Source organism: Bactrocera oleae, chromosome 4 (assembly GCF_042242935.1).
Source record: "Bactrocera oleae isolate idBacOlea1 chromosome 4, idBacOlea1, whole genome shotgun sequence".
NCBI classification, from domain to species: domain Eukaryota; kingdom Metazoa; phylum Arthropoda; class Insecta; order Diptera; family Tephritidae; genus Bactrocera; species Bactrocera oleae.
This window is the reverse complement of record NC_091538.1, coordinates 19,778,714-19,794,126: the sequence shown is the minus strand read 5'-3', so window position 1 is coordinate 19,794,126 and position 15,413 is coordinate 19,778,714. Positions and strand designations below refer to the sequence as shown.

Here is a 15,413-nt window from a genome sequence, read left to right as displayed (position 1 = left end):
ATGCCACGCCCACAAAACGCCATTAATCAAAAACAAATAAATTGCCATATCTGAACTCCGCAATAAGATACAAGACTGTTATTTGGTACACAGGATCATATTTGGGAGGGGCATCTGCAGTTAAAATTTTTTTTTAAAGTGGGCGTGGTCCCGCCTCTAATAGGTTTAATGTGCATATCTCCTAAACCGCTAATGCTATAATAACTACTATAACTATTCACTGGAAGCAAATGTACCTCTATTGACGGTGTGAAAATAAGTAAATCAGATGGCAACTCTGCCCACTCCCCATATAACGGTACTGTTAAAAACTACTAAAAGCGCGATAAATCAAGCACTAAACATGCCAGAGACATTAAATTTTATTTCTGGGATGGTATGAGATGACTTTATAGGAACCGCGTTCAAAATTAGACAGTGGGCGTGGCACAGCCCGCTTTAGGTGAAAACCCATATCTTGAGATCTGCTTAACCAATTTCAACAAAATTTAAAACATACCGTTCTTTTCATATTTCTATGTTTTAGTGCGAAAATGGGCAAAATCGGACTACAACCAAGCCTATTTCCCATATAACATCATTTTCAATTCCATCTGATTCTTTCACTTTCCACTATGCATATCAAGCAACACTGATTATATCGGGGTAAAACTTTGCTTGAATAATACGTTTAAAGTATGCCACCTTGTGACCAAAAATTGCCTAAATCGAACCAAAAATGTTCAAGCCCCTAAGTACTAAATATGTGGACCCCAGTGCCTATAGTTGACCTTCTACCGAAAATATCAGCCAATCCACAAAGAAATCTCAAACGAGTATACCATTTGACTTTGCGAGAGTATAAAATCTTCGAATACATCCGAACTTAGCCCTTCCTTACTTGTTAAACTTGCATTTCTGCATACTAAAAATTTTAAACTTGAAATGTAATGCTTACTAATATTTTGGCTAAGTATTTTCTTTGAGATCTGAAAAAACATTTCTCAACAGATTAAAAACCTCATAGAAAATTCAGAAAATAAATTTTAAGACAGTTCCTTTATAGTTCTCTCATAGAACGGTTATTTTGTGCCACCAATTTTATTCCTTTTTCTGTCATAAGTGTTTGATTCTTCAGTCTTAAAGATTTATGGCTTAACGAGAGCATCTTTATCTTAACCTCTTCTAATGTATTCTTCTTTAATAATAATATTCGCATTAAGTTCTAATATTCGCACTTCGCAAGTAACTTATTAAGCACATTCAAAGGACTAGCAACAAAACTGCTTATAATTCATCGAAAAAGTGTCATTAGTAACACTGCGCATTTATTTAACTAATGCCAATCAACCACGTTATCAGTCGATATTTTTGCTTTCACTTATCTTCTCATCTCTTAAGCTTTATTTCTGTGACTGAATACTTGCTCTAGAAGAAACAACCGAACTTTAACCAAGTTAGTGTCTTCCATCTTGAAAGAAGAATGTATAAAAACGAAGAGAAATAATATTAATTATTAACTTTTCTTCTTTGCGCCTTCTAATGGTGAGACACTTAAGCACAGCTTAAGCACAGAGAACATCCCAACATTTTCTATGTGAAAATAAGATATACGAAAGATAACTAGATAAAAATCAACCATCAGCTGCATTCATGATTGCTATGTCTATGATTGCTATCATTTATGACTTAAGACCAAAGCTAAATGATTTACATTAACTCACAAATGTATGATTTTAATTAGAAAGAACTGTTTGCCTTAAAATGTGTGCTTCATTAGAGGTGTCTGTGTGCCTCATTGTGCGGTCATCTTTATGTGTGTATTCTAGTCATGGATCATTAATGGGTCGATTGCTTAATGTCAAAAGCATTTTAAGTTATTTCTCGTCTGCCTATATTTTTGGCAGATTAGCGTCATCGCCATAGGCATTGATTGAGTGAGTTTTCTGGTCACATTTATCAGCTTAATTAGCTAAACTTATATTGTGTGCCTAGTTTTGTGGGCGCAAAGTAAGCACAAGTGGTCAAAGAGTGTGTGGAAATTTTTCTAATGTCGTGCATAAACTTCCAAAGAGGGAGAGAGATGCAGAGATAACATTGCGAGAGTATACCAATATGTGCTTGCCCACAAACTAGGAATTCACTAGCGATCAGCAATAAATTTTATTAATTGTAAACAAAAAAATATTGTTATACTGGAAGATTTATAAACTCTTTATATTTATTTTAAAATCTTATTTATTTATAAAATCTTCTTTGAAAATATATAAGGAAATAAAACATACAAAAGCAGCAAAGTATTCGATATAGTAACTATATTTAATGTTTAAGTAGAGGTAAAGGATAATCAGCTAAAATATAAAATTGTAATTATAAATTATTAAATATTGGAAAAACAATAAATGATAGATTTTTGCATCATTTTACTACTATATTACTTTAAAGCTAATATTAAAAAGTAAAACATATATGTTTTTCGTTCTATATAGTTTTTATGCACCCATTGAGAATATTACTCATACGTCCTGTCACTTCGAATAAATCAAAGATTTTATATTATTTGTAAAGAATTGGAACTTTGATACAATTTCAAGGTAACAAAAACTAAATCATTAGCTCAGAACTAAAAGAAAAATAAGTTTAAAAAAAATATTGTATACAAAAGCACAAATGCAGCACGTAAATAAAGTAAATAAGCCAATTATTTTTGCACACAACTTTTATTTATTTATTTTTTTGCATAAATTTTAAGTTTTATGCACATTGTTGAATTTTCGTTAATTCTCATTTATTTTGGTAAAAGAATTTGTTTATTTTCGCTACTTGTCAGAAATAGTTTTGCCTTCAAGCGTTCAATTTATGTTACTTATACGACCTGTCGATCCGCAAACTGAAAAAGCTATGCCTGTTAAAAATATGACAGCACGGATTGAGGCAATTAAATTTGCTTCAACCATTTGGTAACGAAAGTATGCAGGATTTCATTAAATCAAGCATATAAAAATTTTGCATTTATATAAAAGTATATACGAGTATATAAAAACTGTGTAAGCCAATCAGTGCAGCTTGAGATAATTCACACCTTTCCACAATTTCTGAAGTTTTTGCTTAAAAATCCAAAATATATATTTAAAAATAACAATTTTTTTTTTAATCTTCCTTTTCTTTTCCTGCATTTTGCTACATATTTAATGCTTTAAAACCACTCCTGCATTGCAGCGCCAATTATTTTGAATGAATTTTCACATTTTTCAGGATTTTTTGCGTAGTTTCTGTTTTTTATTTTGTTGTTTTTAGTCAGTTTTTGCCATCCTGTCCATTTCATTAAGCAACATATTGCCAACGAAAAGTAATTAAAAGAAAAATGCGCGCAAAATGTGGCAGCAAAACGCGCAAATGAAGCACACTTTCAGTGAGAGCTCGATTTAATTAGCGCACTTTTTAATACAAACGCACGAACAAACACACATATATAAAGTTTATTTGTATGTCGGTATGTACAAAAATTGCTCTTCCTTCAGCTGTCATTTCAAATTTTGTTGCTCGAAATTTATTTCGCCGGCGCTGCATGACACCCACTCACAGCGAGTTGGCCAACACTAGTCATTAAATAAATGGAAATAAGAGGAAATAAAAGTATTTTTACTGAAAGAAATCCGTTTCCGACACTGTGAAGATTTTACAACAATAAAAACTGCTTGTATTACTAGCGTTAAAAGCTGTCTGCTTGAAGCTAAAATCTTTTTGAATTTGCACAAAATATTTTAAATCAAATAAAGGCTTCTTGGGGGCAAAAGTTATTCAGAGAATGGTTAAAGCTACCTTAAAAATATTAGTTCATTCTGATTGAAAATATTGTGTTTACCAAAGTAATCGTAAAGTGGTTGCATAAGCTTTAAAATATGCCTTTTGTGCAATTGCAACGAAAACAGGAACATAGGGTTCGGATCAATCTCACCCCTTATTCATACGTAAAAGGCAGCTTTAAACCCAATGACTACAATTCAGGCTTTCAGACCGAAATTGTTTTCATAACTGAAGTTGCCAAGTGTGCTTCTGCTCTGTCCACCAAGTTCATAAACATTCTAGCGGACATCCTGGCGTAGGTCTATTCTAAGTCTCACTTCGTTATACAAGCAGGCAATATCTAGACTCGCAGTAGGAAGCACGGTTAATATCATCTGAGTATACAGTTATATAGAAATACAAGAAAACGAAAAGGCAAACGAGTTGACCCGCTCGGGGGTAGCTGGGAACACAATTCTCCTAAGCTGCCATAGACCATTCAGCTCCCTAAAGGGTTGTTTGAAGCAATGGACCACAGAGGAACATATCTAGCACTAGCAACACAAGGCGTACCATTAAATTATTTTGGGATAGTGTTGATATTGGGCAGACCAAAAAGTTTCTACTTCTTGGCAAAAGGGAACTTAGTAATATGGCAGAGGTCAGCAACCCGTGCAATGCAGAGCATGCTCGGGAGATGATGAGACTAAAATGTTACAAAATCAGAAACTACCAAGTTTTCATCCCAATTGCTAATTAAAATTGACTGTCATATAGCGAAGAGACTCTTAAAACCACATCATAAAATAAAAATGCTCTTTTATATACATATTGTTTTTATAGAAATACATCTCCTCAATATAATATTGAAGTATCTGAAGTGACTGAAAAACCAGCAACATGTTAACTTCGGCTGCACCCTTCACAGCTGCATTTATTTATCTTGATTTTTACTGGTCAATTTGTATGCCAGTTACATGCTATGGTGGTCCCATATCGGTGGTTCCGCCAAATGAAATGGACGAACGGACAGACAGGCGGACAATGCTAAATCGACTCAACTCATCATGGTGATCATCTATATACATATATACACATATTTCCTTCTGGGTGTTACAAACTTTGTGGCAAACTTAATATACCCTGTTCATGGAATAAAATTAAGTATAGAAATATTCAGGTCTTTGTAGTTCAAGCTCACGATTTGCTACTTAACACCACTCAACAGTCTCTTAGCTCCACGATTGACTTCATACACCGAATTAAACGAATCCGCAGAGCAATTGAGTAAGAGAAACATACAACTGAAAAGGTATAGATGGGACGTATTATGTTTTTGGAATTAAGTAAAATAGTAAATTAACTAATACTGACAACTATTTTGATACATAATAAGGCGGCTCTTGTAGAGCTCGTGATTTTTTGACAACTGATAAAGTCGTTCGACTACAGCTAAAAACTCCAGTGCCATCTATCTACGATTTAGCACCTGCGAATAGTAGTTAGCATAACCCTGCTTTAGAAAAACAAAACTCACGACGGAAAAGCAAGACCTAGAACCAAGCTTCAATTTGACTCGGTGACTTCCCATTTTCTCCATTTACTGCAAAACTAAAGAATTCCAAAATGCGATAATAAAATTAAATTACTCTCTGTGAAACTTTTCCCTATCCTTACTCAAACAACCGCACCGTTAGAAAAGCGGCAATTCACACGCCTCAAGCAATTTTACTACACTGTATGAAACAATCAGCCAACAAGCAACTTAATTACCGCATGCGGTGCGCCTGCAGTTGGCAGTTGATTATTACTGTTGATGTCGGTGTTGCCGTTCTTGTCGCCTTTGTTATTGTTCCAGCAACACTTTAGCGCTTTTAAGCCGCCAACCACAACAACAGTATCGAGTGTGTGCACCTGCCAGCAAAGCTCTGGGTGCCAAGTCAACTTATGTGAACAGACGGACACACATTCAAACACCACTACTGCAACTCTCCAACTCACCTCTGTAACTGAGCCATAGCCGCTGGTTGTTTGTTGGGCACTGCCTGCATTTATAACGTGAATTTGGTTATACATTGAAGTTGCTGTTATTATTTTTTGTTTTCTCGTTTATGCTTTCACTCACGTCAGACCACAAAAGCAATTTCTATGTGGCGGTCTAAAGGCGTTGGCTTGACGCTGGCAAATATGACACACTTTTGACTTTTTCCACGAAATTTCTATGTCCGGATTTCGGTGCGTTTCTTACATTCCCTGAAATTGCTTTTTAATTGCATTTGTATGTTGGTAGTTTTGCGCACGAATGATTTAGGCTTCGGCCGTGGCAAACCACGCTTAAACGTGAGCAATTCCGTGAGCTAATGATCGCAGAAATACGCAAGAGGAGACACTTCGAGCCGCCGGGATGAACTGAGCTCACTTAATTATAAGGAAATAATCTGGTTTCAGAGCGGTTGAATATTCGTGAAAACTCTTAGTCAAGGTTTGCTTAGAAAGAGAAGAGACTCCGATCTATAGATGACTACCCTTGGAGAGATTGACTTCGAAATGTAACAATGCTTACTCTTTCGCAGTAATTATTGACTTTCACATAGAACCCTAACCTAGAGCTGTCTCTTGGGCCACCGTGATACGACTCCATATGAGTTCCATAAGTTCAGATATCATCTTTGAAAAATCTGAAGATTTTAAGGAAAAGGATAAGGGAGTAAGTTCCTGTCACTCACAGATTTCTATAACTGGGCAAAGCAGATATTCAAGTCCCTTCTAAAAGTTCAGATATATTTTTCTTTAAAATGTATTGCCTTGTCATCTCATCAGCTGTGAGCTTTTCCGTGATGCCACTGGGTTCTGCTACTCACAACAAAAGATCTCAAAATAAGAGATATAGATAAGTAAGGTATTCGCAATATCCCGTGAACATGGTGTAATGTTTGCGAGAGCGAAACAGTGAGCTATCAAGGCCAGCAAATGTTCCGCTTAACCCTGAATTTCAAGCAGCAAGTCAAAACTGATATTCAGGAGCGTTCCATAAGTTCAGATATTGTGTACTTTGAATCACATTTGGATTCAAATATTTTTCCTCGACAGGTGTGCAGTTTATTATAATGTATTAAGTCCTGCTAGTCAGAGAGAAGTCCTGAGCTCAGAGAAATATATAGCAGAGTATTCTTAAAGCTAGCTAAAGTCTATGAGCAAGAAAAAAATGCAACAACAAAAGCTTGCACATTCAAGAGAAAAAAATATCCTCGAAAGAAAGGCGACAGAAGCCAAAGCTTACAGCACACACCACGATACCATTTTGCTAAGCTTTTTATCTCTCGAATGCGTTCACCGCATTAAGTCTTCTTCTTCGCGTGCACAATTTAAAAGTAAAAGCAGGGCATTAAAATATGACTGAGTGATAGTATAAAAAAAGTAATGAGTGTGGGAGAAGTGTCAGAAACACACACACGAGGAACGCAAACAGCACAATGAGACAGTACGCTTGCATGCATCACCGCGTTTCACTCTTCAGTGGATACAGTTGGAAAGAAAGAGTTATCGCCTCGCCAACTGCAAAATGCACCAGGGGAAACGCAACAGTATGGACTCAAGTGATGTCTGTGAGTGTTTGTACTTTCTTCTAAAATCCATACATATTCAAACACTCTCAGAGGTGCCTTGGATTCACCTTTCCAAGAGCGACTGCTTGTGGATTCGAAAGTTGTTTGCAAAAATCAGTTTGCAGCAATCGCACAATTCACTTGCAGCTTTTTTATGCATGTGTGCGTCTGCACTTGTTGCGCATTGTGCTGTAATGATACAAACTGATGGGGGCGACTTGTATTTAAAAATTATTTAATATAAATATGGTTATAAATTTGAGCATGAATATGAATATGAATATGAATATGAATTTACAACCAATCGATTTCGCATTACTTTCAGATAGAGTCAAAAGTAAGTGTTATACAGATTTAAATAGCAAAAGAGAGACAATTTTTTCGATAAATGGAGACAGAGAAATTAAAATATGCCTTTGAAAGTGTTATTGTTGAAGACGGGCGGCTTAGGAAAACCCATAAAATAATATTGTTGTTATATATCTGCCTACAGAAATAGTGATTAAAAATAAAAATAAAACAGAAAATAACAGATCTCTTTTGAAGAGGAGCAGTTCAAAATGTATAAATGTTGTCTCGTAAACAATTATTGTACTTAAATTAAAAATTTAATCCTTAGAATTCTTATTTCAAGAGGAAACAATTGCCCTTTTGTGGGTATTAATTCACCTACATGCTCACAACTCCGTCAAATCAACATTGTTTTGAATGGGCGTTGGCGTTCTTACAATTTCACATACTCACAATTTCCACTAACGCAAGTAAACAGTCAATCAATCAGTCACAGGTATACTGTATTGTATACAACAACAAGTTTGTGTTTCCGCGCATAGCAAATACAAATACGGCAAATAAAAACTAGGCTACAAAATTAAATTTCCGTTATACAATTTTGCAGTAACAATTCGCGTTTGGCTCTAATCCCTTTTCCGTCACATTTGGCAGGTCCAATGCCACTTGAGTGGACCTTGTCAACGGCACTTGAGAACAAACAACAGCAGTGCTTACGCTCTTCGCTGTGCTGTCATATATACAAACACAAAAATATATACATATACATAGCTACGGTATTTATGTGACTGTATGCGTGCGCAGCGCTCACGCAATACGCTATAGCTGCTAGCCGCTGCTGTCTGTAAAGGATTTTAGTTTTTAATTAATTTTGAAGTGGCAGCGCGTGGTTGCTTCGTCCTTTCCAACTACTACTATGTGTATGCATGTATGTTTTTAGTTGTGCGGGTGCCTGAGTTTGAACTTGTGTTGCTGAGGAGCGGCATTTAAGCGCTGGTCCTACGCGTCATTACTGTTAATCCACGTTTGTACTGTCTTTAAATTTTTTGTTGCTTATTGTTGTTGATTTTGCTGACGTACTCGGTTCTAAGTTTAGTTGCTAACTATGTTTTGTGTGGTTCTAACGACAATTCCATTTATTTTTGCGCTGCACGTCCCTAAATAAGGATTTAATACGATTAACTCGGAAATTTATTAATTTTTTCATGTTGTGATAGTCATGTTGACGTAAGGTTTCTATTATCCCAATTAAGGTCAGCATAGATAGAGAAAGTTGTGGAAATTTGGTGCATATAAACTTCCCTGCCATATTATTCTTAAGAAATATGATATTAAAAATATGTTAAGAAGGTGTAAGATAAATAGTTTTTGATATATTACCAGGGAATTTCTCCTGATACTCGAGAAATGGTCACGTCCATAAAACATGTAACTGCATGATGAGCTCTGTTTTTGCTCTTCCGAATGCGGTAATTAAAATATTTAACCGAAGGTTCGGACAATTTTAACAAAGTCTCTGAGCTAAATTTTTTCAAAAACAAAGAAAAAGAGAAGCACAATTTCTATCTCTCTTATTATTTAAAGTGCAATGATCCACTTGAAAATCCTCCTTAGATACCTTTATATTTCAAAAGAATCAGTTCAAATTTTAAAGAAGCCTATAGATATTGAGAATAATGTATATTTTATGAAACCTACTTGAAAAACAACAGCTTGCTGGGAAGAAAGGTAAATGATGCTGTGAGCTTGAACAAAGTATCTAACCAATCTTAATTGAGTTGGCTAGGAAAGAACACCACTTTATTTATAATTGCTCATGACGGGGTATAATTTTTGTAAAATTGGTACATACTTTGTGTAGAGCATATTATGTATATTATAAAACATATAGTTTATGGAGAGGCAAGTCAGTAAAATAGAATATATTTTCTGCTAAAACAAGATTAGATTAGCCGAACCTTGAAAAAGCTGGCTGGTATAACCAAATAGAGTTAGAATAAAGATCGATTTCACCACCCATCTTTCTTACACTGAACGTAACATATAGAGTATTTAATTAGTTTGTTATATCACTTTGCATACATTTCTTTATAATAGAGTGAAAGGTGAATCGTAGACGGCTTATTTTATAATGTTACATTTTTGTAAATAAATTTAGAAGTTTTTATTTGTTTTACTTTTTTTCTTAAAGCAATGCGGCTTACGTTAAGTTTTCCCCATTCACAGAAAATTATTAAATTAAAAAATGGATTATTCCTTTTTTCATTCGTATGTACAATACTACTCGTCAACAAAATTCCCCTTATATTCCACACACTCGACTGGCCGATTTTTCAATCGAGCTGTGTCATGTGGACTTCCTCTGCTTACATAAATACTTATCTAAGCGCTTATAAGTAAATTTATTTATTCAAGAAGCCACTTGTGACCACATTCATTAATATATTTGACACTTTGGTGATAAGCTATTTAACGCCAATAGCATCCGAGATATTCACACGGCCATACGCACTTGCTAAGCAGCCTGCCTGCTAGACAAGTTTGAACAAAGTAGCCAACACTGAGCAATTAAATGATAAACGAGCGCATAAATTCATAACAAAAGCTTCAACTTATGCTGAGGCAAAGATAGCGGTGACAACGAGCGTATGCTATCGCATTGTCACTTTCAATAAGACCATATGCTGGCTAACGGTTAAAGACATGCAAATCTCATCAATAATTGCGTTATTAATTTTTACAAAGCTGATAAGAATGCGCTGGAGTAAACAATCCATGACGAAATGAATTTGAGAGGCAGCTAACTTGCGGGCTTATGTAAGGAAACATATACAACTGAAATGTATTGTACAATATGGAGCGGTAATAGCAGCCGCGGAAAATGGTTATAATAAATCGTTTTGATCATTTAATTAAATATTTGCAGTTTATTTATTTAGCAAAAAAGATATATATTAATGTTGATAATAATGAAAATTAAAAGAAAGGAAGGAAGGGCTAAGTCCGGCTTCCGAACTTTTAATACTCTTGCAAAATCAAATGATATACTCGTTTGAGATTACTTTGTGGATTGACCGATATTTTCGGTAGAAGGTCAACTACAGGTACTGTGGTCCACATATTCAGTACCTAGGGTGTTAAACAGTTTTGGTTCGATTTAGACAATTTTTGGTCACAAGGTGGCATACTTTAAACGTATTTTTTACGCAAAGTTTTACCCCGATACAATTATTGTTGCTTGATTTGCATACTGGAAAGTGAAAAAATCAGAGGAAATTTAAAATGGTGTTACATCGGAAATAGGCGTGGTTGTAAACCGATTTCACCCATTTTCGCAACTATAATATAGAAATATGAGAAGAATGTTATGTACCGAATTGGTTGATATCGGTTAAGCAGATATCAAGATATGGGTGTTCACCTAAAAGGAGGCGGTGCCACGCCCACAGTACCGTTATAGGGGGAGTGGGCGGGTTGTAACCCAATTTACAAGAAACATGTGTATCAAATTTCATAAAGATATCTATATTTTTATTCAAGTTACAGCTTGCACAGACGGAAGGACAGACGAAGAGAAGGACAGAGAGTTAGCCGGATTTCAACTGGTCTCTTCATCCTCATCATTTATATATATATAACCCTATATCTAACTCGATTAGTTTTAAGTGATACAAACAACCGTTAGGTGAACAAAACTATTATACTCTGTAGCAACAAGTTGCGAGAGTATAAAAAAATGCCTAGTAATGGTATTATAATATAATTACTAACTATAGCAGCGGGCATTGATACAATAGTATCAATATGTTTCCCTATTTTGGAGCAAAAAAGAAATTTATTAGTAATTATAAAATAACGACATCTTAAAAGTAAGAGTTGTGTGATTATAAGACAATTACTTCAATTAACTACTCCTTTGAGAATGCCATGAATAGAGCTAGGACACTATAGAGTGCGTGAAAATCTCTGGCAAGGGTTTGATTTCGCGCTCTAAAACTAAAAAAGAAATCTGAAAAACTCTTTATAAAGGGTGATTTGGTAACTTCTGAGTAGGCAAGTTTTGACTCTCCATCATCATAATATGAAATATAATTCATTATTTTCTCACGTAGCTTTATTTTACGAAAAGTCTACTCATCTACATTTTCGTTCAGCATTTCTAACAGCTTGTGGTATAGCTAAGGTTGGTAGTTTGGCAACTTTTTGGATGAAATTTCAAAACTTTGATTGAAAAAATTATTTATTTCTCAATTTTATTTATTTTCAGTGGTTATCAAGTGGGCTATCGATGGATGTAGGTATTATTAAGAAAAAATAAAAAAAATTATATGAATATTAAAAAACATACATATTTGAAGAACAACCATTACATATTCACAATTATTCAAATTACGCACAAGCTCTGTGACTCCAACCATATCGTTTTACCACATACAATATCAATTCTCTATTTAACTCACTTATCCATATAAACTTAATAATCTTAAGCTTTATTGCCGTGTCAACATTACTAAGCATTTAAACAAAATCTGTATGATTAATATGCGCCGCACATAAACATAACATATGGTTTTAGCCGCATAACTCAAACAATAACCGATAAAACATATTTGCAATTAAAGCTTAGTAATTAATTAGGCATGCAGACTGTTTATCTCACATTTAAGCCTAAATTTTGTAAGCATAATAACAAATAAAATTTAGTTACGCATTCACTGTGATGCACATGGAAATTTTTATACTCCAGTGACGAAGAAGCAAACAATTTATGTGTTTTATGAGGGTAATAGATATATAAAAAAGAGATTTGTTTATGATTCATAACTTAATCGTTAGAGAGCAATTCTCAAACTCATATACATTTCTTAACCTAGTTAGAATATAGGAATCTAACTCAAAACTTGTTTCTATACTACTTACTATACCCAATGCAGAAATTACACACGTGCCTTTTTTAATATAATCATGTTCAACGTAAGCGCCTAAAACTCCTTCAATTAATTCGATAAACTAGTATATTATATATCGAATGATTGGTTATCCTTTGCCATCACAAGCGCGATAAATGAGTACGACCGTCGAATTTTTGGTCAAATCAAGAATGGTTTCATAAAAGAGAGCTTGAATGCCCCGCTTTAATAGCTCATAAGAAAACAGAATATACTGAAACGGATCCCTACATAGATATTCTAATCGATTTTTATCTTATACCAATCCACCCAATTAGGCTAACGTAAACCAAATTATTAAACCTTTTAACCACAATAACAACAATTTACATTAAACACCCACAGCAGTTGATGTGAACAATAACAATACAGCCTTCCAAACCGTGAACTACGCAACCACGACTCAATAATTTAATACAAAGTCAAGCAAAAGTTAATTGAAGTCTTAAGATAACAATAGCTGCATTATTTGCCATTGTTTGCTTAAGTATTGTAAATGCAAAGTACCTTAAAGTTATGCGAAAACGCACAAAATTAGCGGCTGCTAAATGAAGGATAAGGTAGAGTTCAGACTTCAAATGAGGTTTGAAGAAGGAGGAGTATTATATGGGAACGCAGAATGTACAGGTTAGCTTCGCAAAGTTAAATGTTGATACATACAAAAACGTATGTGCTTAACTTAGTTGCCTGCTTTCATACATATTTTTGTGGATACAAAAAGCAGGTAGTTAAAACAGAGTCCCAATTGTATAAGAGCCAGTTGAAAGACAGTGTATAACACAGAAAGATATCGAACATTACTTATAATGGGTAAAATAAGTCACACTAGCCTTCAGTTATTCACAAAATATATTACCTGTTCGAAATATTCTTAATTAGATCATAAAAGACCTGTGAATTGGCGCAGTACTTCGAAGTGACCATTAAAAGTGATCCACTATAATAGCTGAAATAATTAACGGAAATTTTATTCAAACCAAAGAACTATTAATACACATCATAATAAACATCAATCGAACAAAAATCTAAACAAAAAATACAAGAATAAAGAAATCTGAAAAAAGTTCAGATTGCACGAGATCTAGTTTGGACATGGATTATGAGTTTTTATGGCTGATAAATGTTGCATTTCTCGAGCTTCAAAAGCTAAACTAATCGGTATTGTGACAAGAATTTCTCATATTAAAAGCTATTTCTGCGTCTATAACCGAACCATTGGTGGTCTATGTGACAAAGAAGATGTAACCCTCAGTGAGATTCAAATCATCTGAAGTAACTGAACGAAAAATAAATAGTAATTAAAAATCAGTTGCAAAGACGAAATCAATTCAACCTCCGCTGAAAAAGTACTTTTTTTGTGTTTCTTGGTATTTGAAACTATTGTATTTGTTGAGTAGTTCCGAGTGTACCGAATATGCCTTTATACAACCCGTTACATCATACTGAAAGACTAATTTAAAAAGAAACGGTTCACAGCAGTTTCTCTTTATACTAATATTCAGTCTTAAAATACATACCTGTGGTATGTACCAACAAAAACAAAAAACACCACCGTAGAACACACAAAATTATGTTTCCAAACTTTAAAACGCCAACACAAAGTAAACATCACCACAAATTAATAATGAATTATGTCAACTTTATGTGGCAACATTTAAATATAAAAGCTAAAGTGGATGTTATCACACGCAAAAGGTACTTCTATTAGTACCCACGGCCTACTCAGTTCTTTTTGCTTTTCTCTTCTCTTCCACTCCATTGAGCAGCTCTCCTACACAGCTATAAGCCTCAAATGGTTATCGCTTGCCATTGTTGTTGCTTAGATGTGGCAAGAAAAATGTTTCACTGAAACATAGAAGAAAAATTTGAAGCTGAAGCAAAAATAAAATACTTGAAGTATTTCAAAACTATTATTTATGCTTCAGAAAGCTTCATGCAGTTTCTTTGGACTTAAGAAACCTCGTACTATTTTCAAACAAAATAAAAACGTACTTAAGATCGATTAATTTTATTTAGAATATCTTGTTGCGAGGCACCTTAAACTATTTCAAATTTGAATATTCCACAACAAATGTTGGAATTAAAAACTTTATTTTAAAATAATTAAACAATTAAACCAATTCACCATATAATTATAGCCCTTTTTCACAGCCAAATTAATTTAGTTCCTTAAAATTATAATTAAGAAACTAGTTTTTGCTTTTACACATCCGGCTCTTCGATTAACGAATGGCTTGAATAACGATCAGCTGTTCTAAATTTTTTTACTGTTCATAAGTCGTTGGTTAAATGGAAAACAATTGAATTCGTTTTTTCGTGAGTATATGAATAATATTCAACTGTTTCAGTCTGTGCAATCTTGTTACGATTATGCAGCGGCTTTATTTAAAAAAGGAAAAGGAGCTTCTTAATATTAGAATATTTGCGATAACAGCAGCTAGACTCACTTCCGCATAAGAATTGATGTAGTAAATTAAGATTTTTATTTTGTATAGTAAATTTATTTAAATTAGCGCTTTAATCGAGCAAAGGCTGATTAATTCATCAATTAATTCCTGTGAAAAGAGTATGTTAGACAATTTACTAATTGATCAATTAGTATTTACTGTAACAAACCCTTACCATGAGTTAATAACTTATATTTTTCCCTGTCTTTGGCACTTGTTTGCTAAGAGCACTTAACTAATAGTAGAATCACTGGTTCACGTCTCTGGATATATACAACTTCAAATATGTGCAACTATACTTATTATATTTAACAAGCATAAATTCAGTAATTTTTACAAATATTAATTAAGACACT

The 15,413-nt window shown here is 34.0% G+C and overlaps 1 protein-coding gene across 7 annotated transcripts in view; it reads left to right on the top strand.

Moving 5' to 3' along the window:
- Window positions 1-15,413, top strand: part of Pkc53E (Protein C kinase 53E) — a 140,718-nt gene that overhangs the window by 63,100 nt on the left and 62,205 nt on the right. For 5 of the 7 annotated variants that reach the window (XM_036369223.2, XM_036369221.2, XM_036369225.2 and 2 more), the window contains exon 3: window positions 11,929-11,955. The exons of the other annotated variants lie outside the window; for them this stretch is intronic. In XM_036369223.2, coding sequence (XP_036225116.2) covers window positions 11,929-11,955 — 27 coding nt within the window. The remainder of the gene's footprint in view (window positions 1-11,928; window positions 11,956-15,413) is intronic. 7 annotated transcript variants of the gene reach the window in all.